This window comes from Diadema setosum, chromosome 13 (genome assembly GCF_964275005.1).
Source record: "Diadema setosum chromosome 13, eeDiaSeto1, whole genome shotgun sequence".
Lineage (NCBI taxonomy): Eukaryota > Metazoa > Echinodermata > Echinoidea > Diadematoida > Diadematidae > Diadema > Diadema setosum.
Genome location: NC_092697.1, coordinates 26119160 through 26138592, shown reverse-complemented (window position 1 = coordinate 26138592; position 19433 = coordinate 26119160). Strand labels below are relative to the sequence as shown.

Below are 19433 nucleotides of genomic sequence, written 5' to 3'. Positions count from 1 at the left end.
GAAGATGACTACAACTTTATAGTTTGGAATATTTTTGTATCATTTAAATCATGTAAAGCGGAATAGACAGACAGCAGTGTGACTATATAAGTTTATATATATATATATATATATATATATATATATATATATATATATAATGGTTCAATTCTTTCTAATGATTACTTTGACAAATACAGTTAAGTCAATTCAATTCAATTCAATTCAATTTTATTTCCATTTCCATTGAATAAACAGAAAAAAATATATACAATACATTTACAGAACAAATTTATAACAATTTCAAAGAAAACGTACAAGTGGTCACGAGTAACAACAGAATTTCGTTTCTAAGGTATATACCTAATACAAAGATTAGAATGGAAATGGAGGGTCCCACTTAAAAAGCAAAGCTTGTAGGGTATGGGACCCTCTAAAAATACGTACACAAAGTCAAAGAAACCAATGTCAACTGACATGAAATTAACTTAGGAAGGGGAAAAAAGAAGAAGAAGAAAAAAAAAAGAGAACAAAAAAAAAAGGGGGGGAAATGAGACTATGGTACAACACGCGCCATCGTGGACACAAGCATATTGTACTTCATTATGAAAATGCAATAATAAAACAATATAACGCTCCCTGGTTTGAAATTGCAATTGATTGGGTGCATATGCCGGTATGAATGCATAGGAACGGATATAAAAAAAAGTGAAAGAGAATAGACTCACTGTTACTGGTACAATAAAAGAAATATCTGAGGTAAACTTATGTTAGACAGATTGTTTTCCTTAAAAGATGATTTCTGTGTGATAACTTAATACTTGTAAAAACAAACAAACAAACAAACAAACAAACGACTTGATTGAGAGAATGAAACCGAACCTAATTTGGTTGCATATCATAAGATTTCAACAGAAAACTTTTTAATTTGTTCTTAAAAGAATTCAAAGTTTGTGCTGTTATTATGTCGTTGGGAAGTGAGTTCCAATACTTAGGCCCCTCGTAGATGAAGGTTTTCCTGAGCCAGCAAAGTCCTAAAAAATGGTAAATGAAATTCGTTCGATTGCCTTGTAGGATGATTATGAACAGATTGATTTTTTGAAAACATTGATTCAAATATATATGGAAGATTATTTTTATTGTAATTATACATAAATTGTCCTAAATTAAACAAATACAAATCTTTAATTTTAAATATTTTATTTTCAAAAAATAACGGATCAGTATGAGACAAATATGCAGTGTGACATATAATGCGCAGTGACTTCTTTTGTAGCAGAAGTAATTTATCCAAAAGAGTTTGATATGTATTTCCCCATACAAGAATACCGTAATTTAAATAAGGCAATATGAGGGATGAATATAATGTAAGCAGGGACGACAAAGGAAGACAAAATTTAATCTTGTTGATTATACCGATGTTTCGAGAAATAATCTTACATATACTATCAATATGAAATTTCCATGAAAGCTTATTATCAACTGTTATTCCCAGAAATTTGATATAAGAAACACTTTCCAGTGGTGTGCCATCAAAAATAATATCAGCAGGTAGTGCCTCAATGGAGTTGCTGAAAAGCATATATTTTGTTTTTTGAAGATTGAGAGATAATTTATTAAACAAATTTGAATCATCCGCAAAGAGAATGAAAGAAAGAATATCTGATGATTTACAAAAATCATTTATATAAATAAGAAACAGAAGCGGACCTAATAAACTTCCCTGTGGGACCCCACATTTAACATTTAACATTTGTGAATTGCGACCATTTAAAGAGACATATTGCTTCCTGTTCAAGAGGTAGCTCCTGAACCACTCCAAGGCCTTCCCACGGACTCCGTAATGTTGCAATTTATTAAGTAAAATATCATGATTAATGGTGTCGAAGGCCTTGGAGAAGTCCAGGAACAAACCTATGAGATGTGAGGATTTGTCGATAGCATGTGCTACTTTTTCTACAAAACTCAATAATGCATGTGAGGTGCTATGTTTTTCTCTAAAACCAAACTGAGTATTTGAGAGTATATTATTGAATTTCAAAAAAGTAAGAGTTCTTTTGTAAACAATTTTTAAAAGAATTTTGGACAATGTACATAACAAAGAAATTGGTCTACGATTATTAACATCTAATTTGCCACCTTTTTTAAACAAAGGGATAACTTTTGCTATTTTCATACTTTCAGGAACAATACCATAAAAAAGATATAAATTGAATATATGAGATAAAGGATCCGCAATTGAAGATATTACCCCCTTCAGCAGGAAATTACTGATGTCATCGTGTCCAGCACTTTTTTTGGAACGAAAATCAGAAACAATATTGATTATCTCCTGACTATATGTTGGGCTAAAAAACATTGAGTTTAAATTTGGTGGACCTAAAAATTCTGAAAAATGTTTATTTGAAGATGGAATTTTGCTTGCAAGATTTTCCCCAATGGAAGAAAAATGATTATTTAGAATATTACAAATGTAATGAGGATCTTCATGAATTTTATCATCAGATCTAATTTTGGTAATATTCGACTTGTTATTTGATATATTCATTGCTTGCTTTAAAACTTTCCATGTATTTTGCATATCATGCTTATAAAATTGTAACTGCTTAGTATAATATTTTTTTCTTTTCAATACGTATAATTTTCGTCAAAGTATTTTTATAACTAGTATATTTCAGTTTTGATTGCTCAGTAGGTTTCATTTTAAATTTATAATATAAATTGTTCTTTCTATTTATTGAACGCAAAAGTGACTTAGAAATCCAAGGTAACCTGGGTACCTTTTTATAGTTGGATGACTTTTCTCTTCGTTTTGGAATATAATAATAATAATAATAATAATAATAGTGTATACTTTTATAGCGCAACAGTCCATCAAAAGATGCTCATGGCGCTTTTAGTCTTAAGGTTAGGAGAAGAAAGAAAGAAAGAAGAGAGAGGGAGAGAGAAAAGGAATTATGTGACATATTCACTCTTGTTTTGTTTCCTACAACATGTTAAACAGATATGTTTTTAGGGATGATTTAAATGATTCCACAGAGGATGACTGGCGAACAGTGACAGGGATATCTTTCCAAACTTTAGGTCCTATGTGGGAGAAAGAACGAGTTCCCCATGAATGCTTAACCTTAGGTATCTGAAATGAAAAGGAAGTAGAGGATCGAAGTCTGCGAGGAGGGTTATAACAATATAAAGAATTCTGGAGATACTCAGGTGCAGGTGAATGTCCAAGAGTTGAGTAAAAATATGCATAAAATATTCAAATGACAAATTCACATCATTTGAGTCAAAAATAGACGACCAGTCTGTCCTATCTAAACTAGCACCCAGACTCGCTACATTTTCATGTGTAATTCTTCGTCTAAATAAAAAACTAGATTTATTATCAATAATATCATTTGAAAAGAAACTAGTCGAAATGGGGAAGTGATCTGTAATATCTGAAAGTAATATAAGAGAATCAGGAAGTAATATAAGAGAATCAGGATAAGTGTAGCAAGTCTTCAAATCAATGTAAGAGACTATAAGAATCAACAAATTATGTTTGATAAATTTGAGGACTCAGAGTAATTTATGAGACTGATATTAGATATTTCCTTATTTTCTCTGTTTCTTTATACCCTTCGTATTTGTTGTGTTTTCAGCATGATTTTGACTGAAGGTGTTTCTTTGTAAATATAACCATGTTACTTATCTAGGGAATCACTGTGAACAAGCCTCAACAAGCCTCTATTGTGTGTGTATGCTTTTTTGTTTTGCTGTTGTTGTTCTTCCGCTGCTTTTTTTTTCTGTATGACCAAATTTGTTGTTGTTTTAATCCCTGATGTCGAAATAAACTCACTTCAATTCAATTCAACAATATTTCCACTAATCAAGTGTAAAATACCAATCATGGAATCATTAAGGTGAAACATTCGAACAAAACGACAGTAAGAAGGAACACTATCATGAATTTTGCTTGACTTTCAGTAATAAGATGAGAAAAGAATCAAATTCTCATATGAGCGCGTGAAACGATGATTTTGGTTGTGTGTAAAAAATTAGGATTTCTAGAACACTTTGGATGGAATTCAAATCTTCAGACTTTTGTGGTGTAGAGGGACTACGAAGACATTTTATTTTGTGATGGATGGTATTCTGCATAGACAAAAACTATGCAGGTAAGCCTTTCGTTTATTCATGTAGGCCTAATGTTCAGTCACTTTCAATACTAATCACTAAAATTTGAGTGTTCCAACTCGCAATGTGGATCCAAGTTACCCATTCTTTTAATTGTATATGGCTTTCATAATAGGATATTACATTTGAATTTGATTGTCTCCAAAGCTGCTTTGGAGAAAGAGAGAGGGGGAGATAAAAAAAAACACAAAAAACAGCATAAACATTTCTCTGTTATTTTGTATGCTAGGCCTGCAACACCTCGAGGTATCGCAACTCCAAAAAATGCACACAGAAATGATGATTCGAAACAAGACATATCTTTAGGCAAAGGATCGAACATATATCCTGAGGCACATGTTATGATACTTAGATAAATGGGGGCTAAATTACACAGCCCACGAAACTAACCAAAACATGACGTCAGACAGGTAAAAGGGGGCGGGGCCGCCAGTTAAGCAGCTGATCAACCCTCGATCCTTCCCAGCGCCGTGAATTTACCTACCTCAGAGCTATTGCACGTACACGGCATCTGCATTCAACAACACAATGCGTACTCCGTAACCTTCGTGAACCCTCAGCGACGAGCGAGCCCCAACCCGACTACCGCTATCTACGGCCAACATGAGGGAATTGGCCTGCGCCGCTGTGTCCACTAGAAGCTGGGTTCTCTGTGAAAATTTGGAATCGTAGATACAGTGTGTGTCAATTCGCATAACACGATTAGCCCACAGTCAGAGGTGTGGTTTTTCTGACATGGCCGTCGCTAAAGATGTCAAAGAATACTACGGAAAGACGCTCTCTTGTAGCGATGATGTCCGCACGTCCAAGTCGTGTATGCTGGAGGATCGCAGCCAGGCCCCGGCTAGCGTACGGGAAGCTCTCGCCTTGGTGCACCCAGAGATTGAGAACACGTACGTAACTCATTACCATGCCGACACTGAGTTAAACCACTTCACAGTATACCCACGCGTTCCGAACCTATGTTAACTGTTGTATCAGATCATTGTGCTAAACCATCTAAGCTCACTGACAAGAATGTTGGGAATATATCGATAGATTTCTAAAGTTCATTTCTTCCCTGAACTGTAAAACTGTGCAGAGCTAGCTAATTACAATTTACTTTAATCGAATGGATGGCAAATCAATGCTCTGCGCCAGTGTTTCTGACTGACACGCTGGAAGGATTGGTAGAAGAAAGAAGAGAAGAATATATACAAAAACAGTGGCAGATCCAGGGGGAGCGCACTGGGCTGCACTGGGCGCATGCCCCCCCCCCCTTTTATTTTTGTTAAAACAAAAGAAATAAAAAGAAAAAATTGGGGAGGGGTGCATGTGCCCCCCTTTAATTTTGTAAAGGCACCCCTTTCTTTACAGAATTCCTGGATCCACCCCTGAGAAAAGGAGAGAAATAAAAGAAGGAGGGGAAAGAGAAGGAAAATAAGGAGGAAAAGAGGAAAATGAAGCCGAAGGAAGAGGAGGTTAAGAAGGAGGAGAAGAAGGCTGAGGAGGAGATGAGGAAAAGGAGAAGGAAGAATATCACAACTAACTGCGGGCACTGAAGCATAAAAAGCAAAACACTCTTGACTTTCAATGAGAAATCCCGAAGTTGAATCTCACCTTGACGATGGTTTTACCCACCATGTCCCTCTTGACCCAGGTGTAGGGCCTATAAATTGGTACCTGGCAATGTTTGAGTAATGATAGTAGCAGGGCCCCTCTGTGGCAACAGCTGAAGATGCTACTGTAAATATAGAAGGCCATGTTATTATAAATCTGACAGCACATGCATGCTCGGCTGTTTTTTCTTGCCACCAAAGAACTAGCAAACTGTTAAATACTATGTACATGTGAATAGTATAGAGACTGAGTTTCAGTCAATTATTGGATTTTTTTTTTTCTCTCTGTCTCTTTCCATGAACTGCAGGTATTATGGGTGTGGTCTTGTGATGCCAAGTCTGGTGAGGGGGGCGACTATCCTGGACCTCGGCAGTGGGGCGGGGCGGGATTGCTATGCCCTTAGTAAGCTGGTGGGAGCTGATGGTCACGTCACTGGGATCGACATGACGGAGGAACTGGTAACGATCCTCAGTTTCCTCAATCCTTTGATGGGCTGTAATGGCTTTTTATTTTTAAAGAATAGAAATAATTGATTTAATTTGCATGTTATGTATATCTTTCCAGCACTGTCATTTTGAATCTCCACAGCTTGCTAAACTTGTTCACATTCTTTTAATATTTTTTGTTTAAATCTCTTGTAAAACCTACTCGGTGATGAGCTTAATTCCACAGACCGATCCCTTCAAAAGTTCAGACTCACATGTATATTTCTCTATCCAGAGCTCTCAGACTCTTAAATGTTACAATTTCATCTATTTTGATCCCTATCCTAGGGGCAAATTTAATCAAGACTCAGTCAATCTGAAATAAGTTTGAATTAAGTGAGCTCAAATTCAGTGGATCAATCCTTTCAGAAGTGTTCAGACTCACATACATTTCTCTGTACAGACCTCTTAGACTCTAGATTGTTGCCATCTAATCTGTCCTGCAAATTCAAATTAGATTAGTCTCTGCCAGTGGAGGACAATTTCATACATGATGACCTTTTCAGATAATGTCTGAGAGCTATGTGAAAAAATGGCTTCAATTCACTGACTGCATTGAATTTAGAGGTTGCAGAATCATGAATTGCATGTGACATTTTATCAAGATCATTCAGCAAAGGAGTAGTAGGCATTTTTTTTAATTTCGTTGGAGTATCATTTCTTGTGTATTACAGACCTGTGAATGCTTCATGCAAGACAATTTAGAGAAGTTTATTGATATTCTGTGATTTTGAGTATTTTCGTCCTATTAAGTTTAATCATTTAAAATTCATATATTTACTAAGTAATATATATTCAGGAGAAGCCAACAAGCTGTTGTAGTGGTGATTTCTTTCTCGCAAAACGTTATCCCAATTCACCAGTACGTGAATCTCATTAGAAGATCCAGCTGAGGCACGCGGCTGGTCATTATTCATAACTCTCTGCCCCAAAAAGGAACATGTGCATAAAGGGTTGAAAGGTTGGTCCGTCGGGTATCCGAGCTTGGGTCTGCCTGAACCTCTATGACGTCTCCATGGCTGAGCGGTTTAAGATGTTGGCGTTCCATGGCAAAGACCTGGGTTCGAGTCTTTTTTCGAGCTTTTCCAAAAAGGAGGAACAGTAAGAGGAATAATGATGTCAAAGCTACGCACCGATTTCTCCTTTCTTTCTCATATCTCACTATATCTATATATATATATATATATATATATATATATATATATATATATATATATAAATATATACATACATATATGTATTTATATATAAATGAATAACAGCAATTAGATTAACAGCATGTTTTATTTTGATTAATATCTGCTTCAAAATAAAATGTCAAATATATTGACATGACAAAGCCCTATGGGCGAAAATTCGTCAAAACTACGTCTCTCACGGAGTGTCTATATTGAACTACTGTTGTAAATATATATATATATATATATATATATATATATATAAATATATATATGTATATATTTGGGCCGTGACGCGAGAAAAGGGCCCTTAGCGTCGCTGTGCGCAAACGCCAGAAAACGGCGCGGAAATTTGACAAAGCAATACGTGCAAAAATAAGATCAGCAAGCTAACTGCGCGCACATGCCTAGATGCATTCAAAAAGTGACAGGATTTGGACAAAACATGCTTTTTTTAATGTCATAATGGGGTCATTTAGGAATGGACTTTCAGAAAAAGGTTTGCATATCTAAATACGTCAGAATTCCTTCTACAGTGTGGAGGTGAAAACTCATTTTCGGTATTTAATGCCCTAAGGGCCATTTTCTCTCGTCACAGCCCATCTCATTATGTATATATATATATATATATATATATACACACATATATACATATATGTATATATATTTATATATATATATATATATATATATATATACACATGGATATATATTTGTATATATAATTCATATGACTGACTTTTTTCTCTGTCTTTTTTTTTCATTCTCTTTATCTATCAGTTGGATGTTGCCAAGAAATTTATAACATATCACCAAGAGAAGTTTGGCTACAGCAAACCCAATGTGGAGTTCCGGCAAGGACTCATCGAAAACTTGAAAGAGGCCGGACTAAATGATGACCAGTTTGACATTGTCATGTGAGTGAGGTCAAAGTTCATATACGGTACCAACATTCCAAAGAGGTATATATATATATATATATATATATATATATATTTTTTTTTTTTTTTTTATTTTAAGGATATTGACTAGGATCTTATTCAAATTGAGGTTGATGGTTTTTTGGTTTGGTTTTTTTTTTTTGCTTCTCTCTGCCTTTTGGTAGTCCATCAGGCAAATGTTTCAAGCATGATATATTGTACAAATACTGCTTCGAGGGGCACAGTTAAAAGGATTTGCCTGTGAGCATAGCACTTTTAAGAAATCATTAGGGCTGAATAGTTTTTAACCCTGACCAGAAAAGAAGCAGTCAATATTTGTTCTATATACTGCACCCCACTCAATTGAAGATATTTATGCTAACTAAGGCACTGAAATGAAGTTGTCTTGGTACCAGTCAGAGAAATAATGTAGAGTGTAATTCCACGATGGGCAAATATAGGTATGCGCACAAGATGTATACTTGCAGGCATCTCACTCAGCCTAGATACTATATAGTTTTCCCTATACTGCCCGGCAGTCAGCTAGTAGTTTCCTTGACTACATTTCTGACCAATCAGAGGCCAAGAAGTTCCCAGGATCTTAGAGTAAGGTACATAGATAAATATCCAAAACAAATAGACTGTCAGAGTTTCCAGTGCATCAATAAAATGTTTAATAAATGTCACGTTATGATTTAAAAATTCATGCTCGCACATATTTCCATAATTCAGTTGTCTTTGAGGGGCTCTAGGACAATTGCCCCCTGGACAATTACCTCAGACCCTTCCCATGACACTTGCCCTAATTCCACTCCTGAACCTAATCCTAACCCTAACCTTGATCCTAATCCTAATCCTAACTCTAACTCTATCACTAGCCGGTATTTAGCTGGGGGTAATTGTCCTCGGGGTAACTACTTTGAGGACTTGCGATGAATCAGAAGTGTGTCTACATCTTCTCTGGATGTTAACACTGAGGGTTGCTACACTGCACCTTTAAGTTATGTACCTCAATCTCGTTTGACCTCTGCCCTGTAGATCCAACTGTGTCCTCAGCCTCTCTCCGGACAAGCCCTCTGTCCTTCGGGAGGCTCATCGTGTCCTGCGCCAGGGAGGTGAGCTCTACTTCAGCGACATCTATGTGGGTCAGGATATCCCCATGCGCATCAAAGTGCACAAGGTACTCTGGGGTAAGTTTTTGATTATTTGCTGCTTCTTCCACCAATTGGTTATGCTTACGTATCTTGAAAACAGAAGAAAAGGATATGAATGAACATTGACAAGTATTCATCTCATGTAGAAAGTGAACAAGGTAATCTGGGGGGGGGGGGGTAAGTTTATAATTATTTGTTACTTCTTCCACCAATTGGTTATGTTTCCTTTAAGTATCTAGAAAATAGAAGGAAAGGACACGAATGGGCATTGACAGGCTAATTCATCAACAGTGGAAATGAGGGTTTTTCCTCCAAAGAAAATGCCCTCACACTATACTTACTACTCCTAAAGTTAGCCAATTAATGATAATCTTCCAGATTTTATAAGACTTAACATTCTTTCAATCTTATATAATTACAGTGAAACTAATTTTGATTTACCAGAAGTGTATATTAATTCTACTTATTATGAATTCTGATATCAATCCTGGTTTTTTTGTCAGAGACTTAAATAGTAATACAATATATTTCAAAGGACTATCAGTTTGTTGAATATTGTCATGCTTTGAACATGCTGAAAACATGAAACCTTTTTGCTATGTAGGGAGATTTTTATCAATTCCATGCTCTTTTGAACTTTAGCCCGTTGAGGACGGCTTGATTTTGCTACAACACACATTTCCCATAGACACTTGCCCGAGTATACTCGGGACTCATCCTCAACGGGATAACAAAGAATATTAGCACATATATTTGCAGAGATATCTAACAAGAACAGAAACTTCCGTCGAGATGTTTTCATTGCAACTGATTGACAAATTGCCCTACATCGACGTAAATAAGCACTGAATTGATCAGTGTTTTAGTAGTAGCCATGATAAAAAATCATGGGCGTACATACTCGAGCAGGATTCGAACCTACGACCTCCTGATCACCGGACAGGCGTCATCTCCACTAGACCACCGAGCTTTCGCCCGAAAGCAAGTGTTGGTTCTAATCCTTATAGCATGCAGCGGGTACTGCTTTGTTATTCAAATTCATGAATTTCTTCCGTCGAGATGTTTTCATTGCAACTGATTGACAAATTGCCCTACATCGACGTAAATAAGCACTGAATTGATCAGTGTTTTAGTAGTAGCCATGATAAAAAATCATGGGCGTACATACTCGAGCAGGATTCGAACCTACGACCTCCTGATCACCGGACAGGCGTCATCTCCACTAGACCACCGAGCTTTCGCCCGAAAGCAAGTGTTGGTTCTAATCCTTATAGCATGCAGCGGGTACTGCTTTGTTATTCAAATTCATGAATTTCTTCCGTCGAGATGTTTTCATTGCAACTGATTGACAAATTGCCCTACATCGACGTAAATAAGCACTGAATTGATCAGTGTTTTAGTAGTAGCCATGATAAAAAATCATGGGCGTACATACTCGAGCAGGATTCGAACCTACGACCTCCTGATCACCGGACAGGCGTCATCTCCACTAGACCACCGAGCTTTCGCCCGAAAGCAAGTGTTGGTTCTAATCCTTATAGCATGCAGCGGGTACTGCTTTGTTATTCAAATTCATGAATTTCTTCCGTCGAGATGTTTTCATTGCAACTGATTGACAAATTGCCCTACATCGACGTAAATAAGCACTGAATTGATCAGTGTTTTAGTAGTAGCCATGATAAAAAATCATGGGCGTACATACTCGAGCAGGATTCGAACCTACGACCTCCTGATCACCGGACAGGCGTCATCTCCACTAGACCACCGAGCTTTCGCCCGAAAGCAAGTGTTGGTTCTAATCCTTATAGCATGCAGCGGGTACTGCTGCTAACCCCAAGCAGTACCCGCTGCATGCTATAAGGATTAGAACCAACACTTGCTTTCGGGCGAAAGCTCGGTGGTCTAGTGGAGATGACGCCTGTCCGGTGATCAGGAGGTCGTAGGTTCGAATCCTGCTCGAGTATGTACGCCCATGATTTTTTATCATGGCTACTACTAAAACACTGATCAATTCAGTGCTTATTTACGTCGATGTAGGGCAATTTGTCAATCAGTTGCAAAGAACAGAAACATTTTTATGTGTAAAATCAGAAATGAGTGAATTTCACTTGCACTGGCCCTGAAGAAAAATTTCACTTTGCAATACTTTGTCATCCAGTACCTTTTATGCACTATTGAGTGACAGATGGCCAAAAAATAAAAACAGTGATGTGTTTATGATGTCCACTCCTTCAGGTGAAGGCATGGCTGGCGCCCTCCATTGGCAAGAACTGGTAAGGCTGGCCAAAGAGATCGGGTTTACAACCCCTCGATTGGTCACCACCCAAGTGGATGAAGTGAATGATGAAGAGCTGCTGGAGATAGTTGGTTTGTTTCTCTCTTTACTTTCTGTTTGTCGTAATGTCATAATGTAGTATTCAAGTTGCCAACCTAAATTTGTTCTATGCATTGGTAGTAACAGGACTCGCTGTGACCTTTAACCCTTGCTGTGCTTTGTTCACCAATCGGTGCAGAAATCCTGAAACTGATAAAGTGCAATTCATTAAACAACTTTGCAAGTCATGGCCAGATGCATTGGTATTTGAAGGGTTAAGAATGGTGTGACTTTATAGCATCCAACATGCATGTAATATTTGATTAGATTTGTGTGCTCTAAAGTTGGTGGACAAAAACAAAACAAAACGAAGGTACTGGTGAATATTTGCATGTCATGGTTTTCATGATTATACTGAATGTTGCAATGTATTTTTTACATGCTGAGTATCATGCATAATCTCTCTGATTCTGATGTTGTGATGCTAGAGAGATATTCTAGTTCTTTATGTCATGCTGTGTCCTTTGTAATTTGTTCATTATACTGTATATGCCATATACTCAGCGAGTCTTAAATTTTCGCGGATGGGGACTTCCTGACAATCCTGCGCGTGGTTAGATTCGTGATCATGGAGTGCAGTACTGTACGGAGAAATTTACACGTGCAAATCACTGTCATCACACTCATATTGGGATCAGAGTCAATATTTTTGCGTGTCTTTAATGTCGCAAATAGCACCTGACTTGTGAATTCACGAAAATAAAAACCTCGCGAAATATTCGGCGTATACAGTATTAGGTGATCTGAACAACCACCTATCAGATATCATAGGCTAGTATAAGCATTTCAAGTTCAGCTCATGATTTTTATGGGAAAAAAAAAAACATAAATGAAAAAGATTCAATTAGTCGTTGCAAAATTCACTTGGCTTTTATAATGGAGAGTGAAGAAGTTTTGATTCTTTGCATTCAATCTGATTGCCAGGTGATATTGTCTACGTATCGGCAACATACAGACTCTTCAAGTCATCAGAAGATGCCAGTAACAGTCCCGCGGTGGTGACGTATGATGGCTCACTTCCGGAATATGAAGAATCTCTGCCATTTGACAAGGAGCACACTTTTGTGGTAAGCCTGTCGAATGATAGTATTTTACTCATGTCATGGCTAGCAACCCTGAGTGAGAGTTTGGAGTGAGACACTGTGAGGGAGCGAGCAACCCAATGCGAGGGATCAAAGTGGTAAGGGGAGAGGGGATGGTGTAGAAGAGGGGGGATGGTGTGGAAGGGGGGATGATCATGTGGTAGGGGGGATGGAGTGGAAGGGGAGTACTTTTGTATCTTCCCCCTCCTCTTTCCTCTGTAAGGAGATTTCACAATTTTACATTTTAAATGCTGCCATGTGGTACATACTGAAAGTTTAGAAATGATTTTAACACATACAAAGCGAGAATGTGCCTGTGGGAAAATATTGAAACTTTTGAATATGCTGGAGCATATTGAATGTAATAATAGAGATTTGGGGAACAATTCTTTTTCTTCTGTCTATTTGTGAGGTTCATCATGAGAATTTATTCATCACTGTGAGGCAGTTAGAATTTGTTGGATTGCGACAGTCTCATGCCGATCATGTGAGAGTTTGTAGCCCTGATGTCATGTTGCAGTTTTTGTGTCCCTTTAAGAATAGATTTTATTTTGTAGTACCTTCCTTTCTCATGGTAGCTTCTTCATTGTTGTCACTTCTCATACATATGGCTCTACTATTGTTATTACATCAGCACTTCTAGGTATCCATTTTACATCTGGGTTAAGAAGAAAGTAGTGGCTGTTACATTGACCAAGGATATGTGTGTCCTGAGCAGGACTTACTATGACCTTCTGTTTAAGAACCCAAAGCCCAAACTCTTATACCAATGTCCCACAGAGTTTACCTTTCATTTTCAATACAACAACAACACCAAGTTTCTATGTGGTTGTTATGGTGCAGATTAGTTATTGGTTAATGTTTGTACTTGATATGTCTTTTCACAGACCAACGTTCCGCAGACAGTGGATGGTGAGCTAGCATCAATTCTAAAGATATCCAGATACAGCAAGGCCTTCCGAATTGAAGACATTGCCGAAAGTGAAAGAGACTCCCAGGTAAAATGGCAAAGCTTCTCCTTTCCTTACCTTTCATGTGTCTTTTGCTTTTCATCTTCCTCCTCCTCTTCTCCTTCCCTTTTCCCTCCTCCTCCGCCTCTCTTCTTTTCCCCCTTCTCTTCCTCATCCTCCTCCTCATCCTTCTCTATCACATCCTCCTCATCCACCTCCACTGCTTCCTTCTATTCTCTCCTCCTCCTCCTTCTCCTCCTCCCTCCTCCTTCTCCACCTCTACTGTCTCTTTCTGTTCTCTTCCCCTCCTCTTCCCCCTTGTCTACATCCTTCTCCACATTCACTGCCTTCTCTTCTCTTCTTCTTTTCCTCCTTCTCCCCCTTCTCTTCAGCATCTTCCTCCTCCTCTTCCTCCACTTCCTCCTCCTCTTCTTCTTTTCCTCCTCTTCCTCCTCCTCATTTACAATGAAATTTCCAGAGGGTGTGTGATGTTCTTGTGCAGTTCACATTTCATTGATGTTTCAACTTAAAATGCCCTCTCTCCCTTCCTTATGCATCACATTCTTTGTGCCTTCCAAACGTAGGTCATCAAGTCTTGTCCAGTAGACCCATACAAATATATCAAGCAGGACTAATGGGGGGTCACTTCTGTGGTCATCGTCAAGTTTGTCTGGAGTTTGTGTATAAATGCAACCAACACTGCATTCATGCCTTCCTGCTGTCATCTTCTGCCACAGCTTGTGACATCTGTGAGAATTCATGACCAAAAATATTTCTCTTTCAAGTTTTTGAAGCACCATGGAAGTAATCAGATAGTGCAATATTATAAATGCTGGTATGTTATGCTGAATATCCTCTGTAATATAGAAACTTCTTGTTCTGTATGATGTATGTTTAAAGGTCAGTACTGTCATGGTTATTTCTTGTTCTTTTTCCAAAGATAAGATTACATTTAACTGATAGGCCATTGATGATCATTCTTAGAACTGATGTGATAATTATCAAGTAATAATAAGTGTGTATATACTAGTAATATTACAATGTCGAGAGATTTTCTAGTGTCATATCCAATAAGCTTCTGGAGATTGGTTTCTTCCTAAATCATGAAACAGTCAAATATTTATTTCTTCAATTGGGGGAGATATATCTGTATTTTAGATTCTCAGTGAAAAAAAATGCATGCTGTGGTCACAACTCTTGAGAAGATAGGTCAAAACTATCTTCCACATCCAGTGTGACAACAGCAGAACTGTATGCCCAGAATATTTTGCAGGGTTTTTATTTTTGCGAATTTTGCGGGCCAGGTGCTAGTCACAAATTTACAAGCACGCAAACGTATTAACTCTGATCCAGACATGAATGTGGCATGCCTGCAAACATTTCTCCGCTCATACTGTACACCACAATTGTGAATTTAACCACTGCGAAGTTGTCAGGAAGTCCGATTTGCGAAAAGTGAGACTCTCCTAAGTATATGGCACATTCAGTACTTAACCATCCATACACATTTAACAAAGAAAGATGAATGTCATTTTAGCTTCACTTTAATCACAGATAAATGAGGAGTCTGTATCATGTATTTAAAGAGGTAACATGGCCACAAAGTTGTATAACAAAGTCACATGATTATGACAGACAATTTTAGATGACTTGTGATGCCCTTCTCGTAGACAGAGAAATTACTTTTGAATGATTTCAATTTATCATATTGTTGGTCTTAAAAATGTGGTTCCTCTTTGATGGTATCACCTATGTGTGTGCACTGGTGTAGTGTAATGCATTTTGTTTGACAATGTTCCAGTGGCTTCCAGGTTACCTCAACACTGCACTGCTTCATGAGCTGCAAGTGTGTGTATAGCAAAGATGCAATATTCAATCACGACAAAATTGTGTGGTCATGACGATATCGCAATGATGCAATAACAGTAAAAGAGATCTGTCAGGATCGACTGTACGCAGTTTGACTGTGTACGAATGATGGTGTGAGCTGTACTGGTCAGATGTGCTCTATGACTACCTATGGGTATTTGCCACCAAGTTGTCAGTACTAGAGATGTAAATGTTTGATAATGTGCAGATATACATAGCTTTCTATCTACAGTCTGTTGATTTGATGCACTGTGTTTGTATTACTGTAAAAGCGGAAATTTTTTGCGGTGTTGAAATTTTTGCGCATTTCATGCAACCAGAAACTAGCACAAAAATAAAAGCATATGAATATTTTTGCCTGCCATATGGTCCAGTACTTACTTTCTTGATTCCGCGGAATTAAGAACATGCAGAACTCAACTTACCGGGCCGAACACAAAAAATTAGTCGTGCGAAAATATCCACTCTTACAGTAAGTTATTGAATGGAGTATGCAAGCTTACATCATTGATTAGTAGTAACATATTGCACATTGTGAAGTGTAATCTAATGAGTTCTGTAGAAATGATGTGATAATGAAGCATATTTTACTTAATTTCCCACTGCTGAAATTCATTTGAATGAAATAGATTCAAAAGTGTGTTCTGAATTAATGCTTTAAAAGAAAATAGATCTAGAAAGTTCAATTTAACTGTATGGATTCCACTCCTGTGTGCTACATGTTTATGTGTACTGCCAGTGTCGTATTGTTTCATATTTGTACTTTGGACGTTGCCATTCCTTCTTCATTGATATATATATAATAATTATTTATATTTTTTTTTGTTATCATAGTAAGAAACTTTTTTTGTAGTTCCATTATGGAACTTAGTAACATATTCATTTACTTTTGGACTGATGTAGTGTATGTGGAAGTACCAGTATTTGATTTTTGAAATGTTCTTTTCAAGATGGTTTATTCACAAATTGTTTGGATGCACAGAGATGTAGATTACCCTCTCTGCAAGAAACCATATGACATGATATTATTCAAGAAAAGTATGTCACTGACAGAGAATGATGTAAGACAAGGAGAATGTAAGTTTTGGTGATTTTATATGTGAATGGGGAGATGTTGTTTGTGTCGATTTGTGTAGCCTGATGTTTGAGCAAATGATAAAGCATTCTATGTGCCCGTATTAGCAAAGAGATGTATGTAAACATTGATTATCAGAAAATCTTGCCATTCCACAAATCTTGATCAATATCATATTAGTCATACGCACTGAAATAGCACTATATATATGCAATACTATCCTGTACGCTTTTGCCCCCATCTTTCTGACTACTGTGCATAATGCCATCAATTCATCTTTGATTGAGTGATGTAACTGAAATCAGATTGTTATGATATACACAATAAAATTGTATGTATCTGTGTAATTTGTGTATACATGTGCGTGTTCACTGAATGTTGTGTAGTGGGCCTGTAAAAGTATTTTTGAGAGATGTTATTATATTATATGGAGTACAGAAGGAAATCATAATACTGTATACAGTAGACTCCCGCCATTACAAATTCCTTGGGATCGGCAGTTTTCTTTTGTTACATCAAAATTTTGTTATAACAGAACAAATAAACAATAAAAATATGTAGAGTGGATAATGTTGTGGCATGAATATTTACTTCATTGTAACTCAAATTTTTATTATAACCGTGTTCATTATAACGGGAGTGCACTGTACAATATTCTTGTATTCTACATTTCATTCACATGCATATGTGTGGACCACAATATGCAAATGTCACACTCATGTAAGAATATATATATATATATATATATATATATATATATATATATATATATATATATATATATATATATTAAGAGAGAGAGAGAGAGAGAGAGGAAAGCTGTAGAGAGACAGAGATATTATATAGATACATGTACATATGTATATAGAAATAACAGGGCTGCATGGACATCAATTTCATGTGGCCCAGGGCCACACGAAATTGATGTCGAGCCACTATATTTCCAAAAAGGCTATCTTTCGGTATGGTGGCCCAATCAAGCAGCTAAAATTCAAAATGGATTGCTGTATTTTTTTTTCTGTTCGGGTCACTAAAATGTCAAATTCATTGATTATAGTGGCGTGAACAGCCACGAGAGAAAGAAGTCAGTGTCGAGCCCTATATAATTATATCATATATAGAATATATGCATACATACATATTACGTGTGCGTGTGTGTGCATATATATATATATATATATATATATATATATATATATATATATATATATATATATATATATATATAATATGGAAAGTTATCTCATGGGGGATGTGGCATAACTTTACCTTCACATCCAGCTCCAACAACCCAATAAACATTCCACACTGGTTAGGGAAAAAAAAAACAACAACAAACTCACTCTAAATAAAGGAACTAGGAGACAATATTCTATTCCTAGCCTAATGATACTGCAGCCACCCCCCCCCCCCACACACACACACTTGCAAACACTTTCGAGTAGGAATACAAATGCAGTAAGAAAAATAATAAATAAAAATGAAGGAAAATAAAAAACAAACAAACTGCAAGACCAAGCATTTGGTCAATACAATGCTTGTTTACCATATACAAAATCTAAAATTTAATGTATAACGCGTTCATTTGAGATGATAGTAAGTATAATGTGCATTGAAATGCATCATTACCTCCACCAAGTTGGGAGGGTTTTTTGCAGGTTTGGGTTGGTTTGTCTGTGTGTTTGTCTGTTTGCAAAATAGCTCAAAAAGTTATGAACGGATCTAGATGGAACTTTTAGGAAAAGTTGATAATATGAAACAAGGAACAGATGATTAAATTTTGGGCATAGTGATTTGGATCACCGTCCGGTTCCAGGATTGTTTGTTTGTTTGTTTGTTTGTATACTTGTTTGTTTGTTTTGAAGGATTATCTACTATTGAGAATATGGCAATTTTCAGCATTTTGTGCTTACAGAGGTCTGCGCTCTGCGCGTGATTTTCTAGCTCATGTATGCATTCAAATTTTGTTTGAAGTGAAAAGAAATGACATCTTATTACTATTCATCATAAACAAAACAAAACAAAACAAAACAAAACAAGTAAAGCTTCTCTGGTTGCCACAGACTGCAAAGATTGGTCTTTTGCAGCAGCTGAAACATTCTCAATGGTATTCCTGTGATTTAAAGTGATCCCAGTATATAACTAACATTTCTGTGGATTTGCATCAACTTAATATGCCTATTCCCAAAAGTCTATCTGGCATCGCACAACACATTTATAAAAACAGAAGGAGGAAAGAATGTCCATGGAGAATTTAGACATATCAAAACGGAAAATAATCTGAAGAGTGGAAGAATAATGATCCAGACAAACTGCGAGGAGGCAAAATAAAAAGCTCCGTGATCATAAATGTTACATCTGGGTTATCAAACAGCGGAGTCTTGACGAACGGTGTCCTTTTGATGGTTATGATAATACAGTTTGTTATTCCCATGGTTAATTCTGTAGAAAACGGACTGAGGTTCGCAATTCTGAAGGTTTGTTTTCGGACTAATGAAGCTATGTTCATTTTCGGATTAACAAACCTTCGGAATGACGAATTTTCGGAATAACGCCACAAAATATTAGAATCAACGAACCCTATTTCAT

General features: G+C 36.8%; 1 protein-coding gene across 1 annotated transcript; it reads left to right on the top strand.

Annotated features, from left to right (window-relative positions):
- The first annotated feature begins 4845 nt into the window (after positions 1–4845).
- Positions 4846–13004, top strand: LOC140236525 (arsenite methyltransferase-like). Its single transcript, XM_072316448.1, has 6 exons — positions 4846–5051; positions 6065–6215; positions 8201–8337; positions 9379–9530; positions 11730–11891; positions 12793–13004. Exons 1-6 carry the CDS (start codon positions 4894–4896, stop codon positions 13002–13004), a joined length of 972 nt encoding a protein of 323 aa, XP_072172549.1. The 5' UTR covers positions 4846–4893.
- The last annotated feature ends 6429 nt before the right edge of the window (positions 13005–19433 follow it).

What these genes read in the sequence shown, in the direction of transcription:
- LOC140236525 (XM_072316448.1), top strand. Translation starts at nt 4,894, where the DNA reads ATGGCCGTCGCTAAAGATGTCAAAGAATACTACGGAAAGACGCTCTCT. An exon ending in GACCAGTTTGACATTGTCAT is followed by an intron (nt 8,338 to 9,378) that starts GTGAGTGAGGTC and finishes TCTGCCCTGTAG; the next exon opens with ATCCAACTGTGTCCTCAGCC. An exon ending in CTCTTTACTTTCTGTTTGTC is followed by an intron (nt 11,892 to 12,792) that starts GTAATGTCATAA and finishes TCTGATTGCCAG; the next exon opens with GTGATATTGTCTACGTATCG.